Source organism: Cicer arietinum, chromosome 4 (genome assembly GCF_000331145.2).
Source record: "Cicer arietinum cultivar CDC Frontier isolate Library 1 chromosome 4, Cicar.CDCFrontier_v2.0, whole genome shotgun sequence".
Lineage (NCBI taxonomy): Eukaryota > Viridiplantae > Streptophyta > Magnoliopsida > Fabales > Fabaceae > Cicer > Cicer arietinum.
The window spans coordinates 21,432,019-21,433,408 of NC_021163.2; the positions used below are offsets into that span (position 1 = coordinate 21,432,019).

Genomic DNA, 1,390 nt, shown 5'->3' on the forward strand with positions numbered 1-1,390 from the left:
TGAGGGTTTCGTGGATTTACGAGTAGTGGATGGAGAAGGAATAGTTGCAGATTGAAAAGGAGGAGAAATGATATTCAAAGGTTCTTGATAAGTTGCTTCTGGGTGATCTTCTTCGTGACTATCATACTTAGTTTAGTGTGAGTTAGTTATGAATAAAATTTGGAATAAGAATGAAGAAGGATGATGAACGCGTAAGAGTTTGGAGTTGGAAGTGCTTAATGTTAGAGAGAGGAATGAGGATGGAATTTTTAAATAAAGTGAACGTTAGTGGAAGGAGAAAGAGGCGGGTAGCCATTTCACTAGGAGGTCATGATGATGATGATGGAGGAGACATGCTAGGGCGTGGTGTAAGGGACAGGTGTAGCCATTTGCGCATTTAATGCAGAGCGAAGACCAAGGAGGTCGTGCCATATTGACTGGCCAATGGAAGGAGGCGCGTGCAAGCCTTGTCTGATGTGACAAGGGGAGTTACACCCAAATGGACACTGTGTCCTCTGGTGTTTTGCCATCCTCTCATCTTTTGGTATATTTTTAAAGATCAGATGTGATCTTTCAACAGGAATTGACAAATAAACAATAAACAATCACAACAAGAGAAATACATTTATGGCACAATGGTTAAAAAATTTAATCAAATAATTTTGGACAAATTAATGATTGAGAGTTTCTCCAAGATATTTTTGAACCGATCCTCATGGAGAGGTTTAGTAAAAATATCTGCTAACTGATTTTTAGTGTCAATAAAAATCAATTCTATGTCCCCCTTTTGAACATGATCTCTTATAAAATGATGTTTGATTTCAATGTGCTTAGATCTAGAGTGTTGGATTGGATTTTTTGAAAGATTTATAGCACTTGTGTTATCACAGAGGATGAGAATTTTTGCGTACCTTAAAGAGAAATCCTCTAGTTGATTTTTTATCCATAGTAAATGTGACCAGCATTGTGCAGCTGACACGTATTCAACCTTTGTAGTTGATAGAACAATGGTACCTTGTTTTTTGCATGACCAACTTATTAAAGATTTACCAAGACATTGGCAAGCTCTAGTTGTGTTTTTCCTTTCAACTTTGTCTCCCGCATAGTCAGCATCACAATAAGTTGTGATGTCAAGATTTGAACATTTCTTGTACCAACTTCCTAGATTGATTGTGCCTCTAAGATATCTAAAAAACATTTTTACTGCAATAAGATGAGATTCTTTAGGAAATGATTGAAAGCTTGCACAAAGACCGACTGCAAAGACTATGTCCGGTCTACTAGCTGTTAAATACAACAAGGATCCAATCATCCATATGTACTCCTTTTCAGATATTGGAGTTCCTTTATCATCCTTGAGTAGTATGGAGGATGGGTGCATAGGGGTTCCCATACTCTTGACTGAACTCAT

At 37.4% G+C, this 1,390-nt stretch overlaps 1 protein-coding gene across 1 annotated transcript; it reads right to left on the reverse strand.

Moving 5' to 3' along the window:
• Window positions 1–335: 335 nt before the first annotated feature.
• Window positions 336–1,390, reverse strand: LOC140919992 (secreted RxLR effector protein 161-like). The gene is made up of 2 exons (XM_073367289.1): window positions 891–1,390; window positions 336–549 (listed from the first exon to the last, which is right to left on the reverse strand). The coding sequence occupies exons 1-2, from the start codon at window positions 1,388–1,390 to the stop codon at window positions 336–338; spliced, it is 714 nt and encodes a 237-aa protein (XP_073223390.1).

Coding starts and splice junctions, on each gene's coding strand:
- LOC140919992 (XM_073367289.1), bottom strand. CDS start 1,390: ATGAGTTCAGTCAAGAGTATGGGAACCCCTATGCACCCATCCTCCATA. Junction 550..890: donor CTAGAGGATTTCTCTTTAAG/GTACGCAAAAAT, acceptor TCCTGTTGAAAG/ATCACATCTGATCTTTAAAA.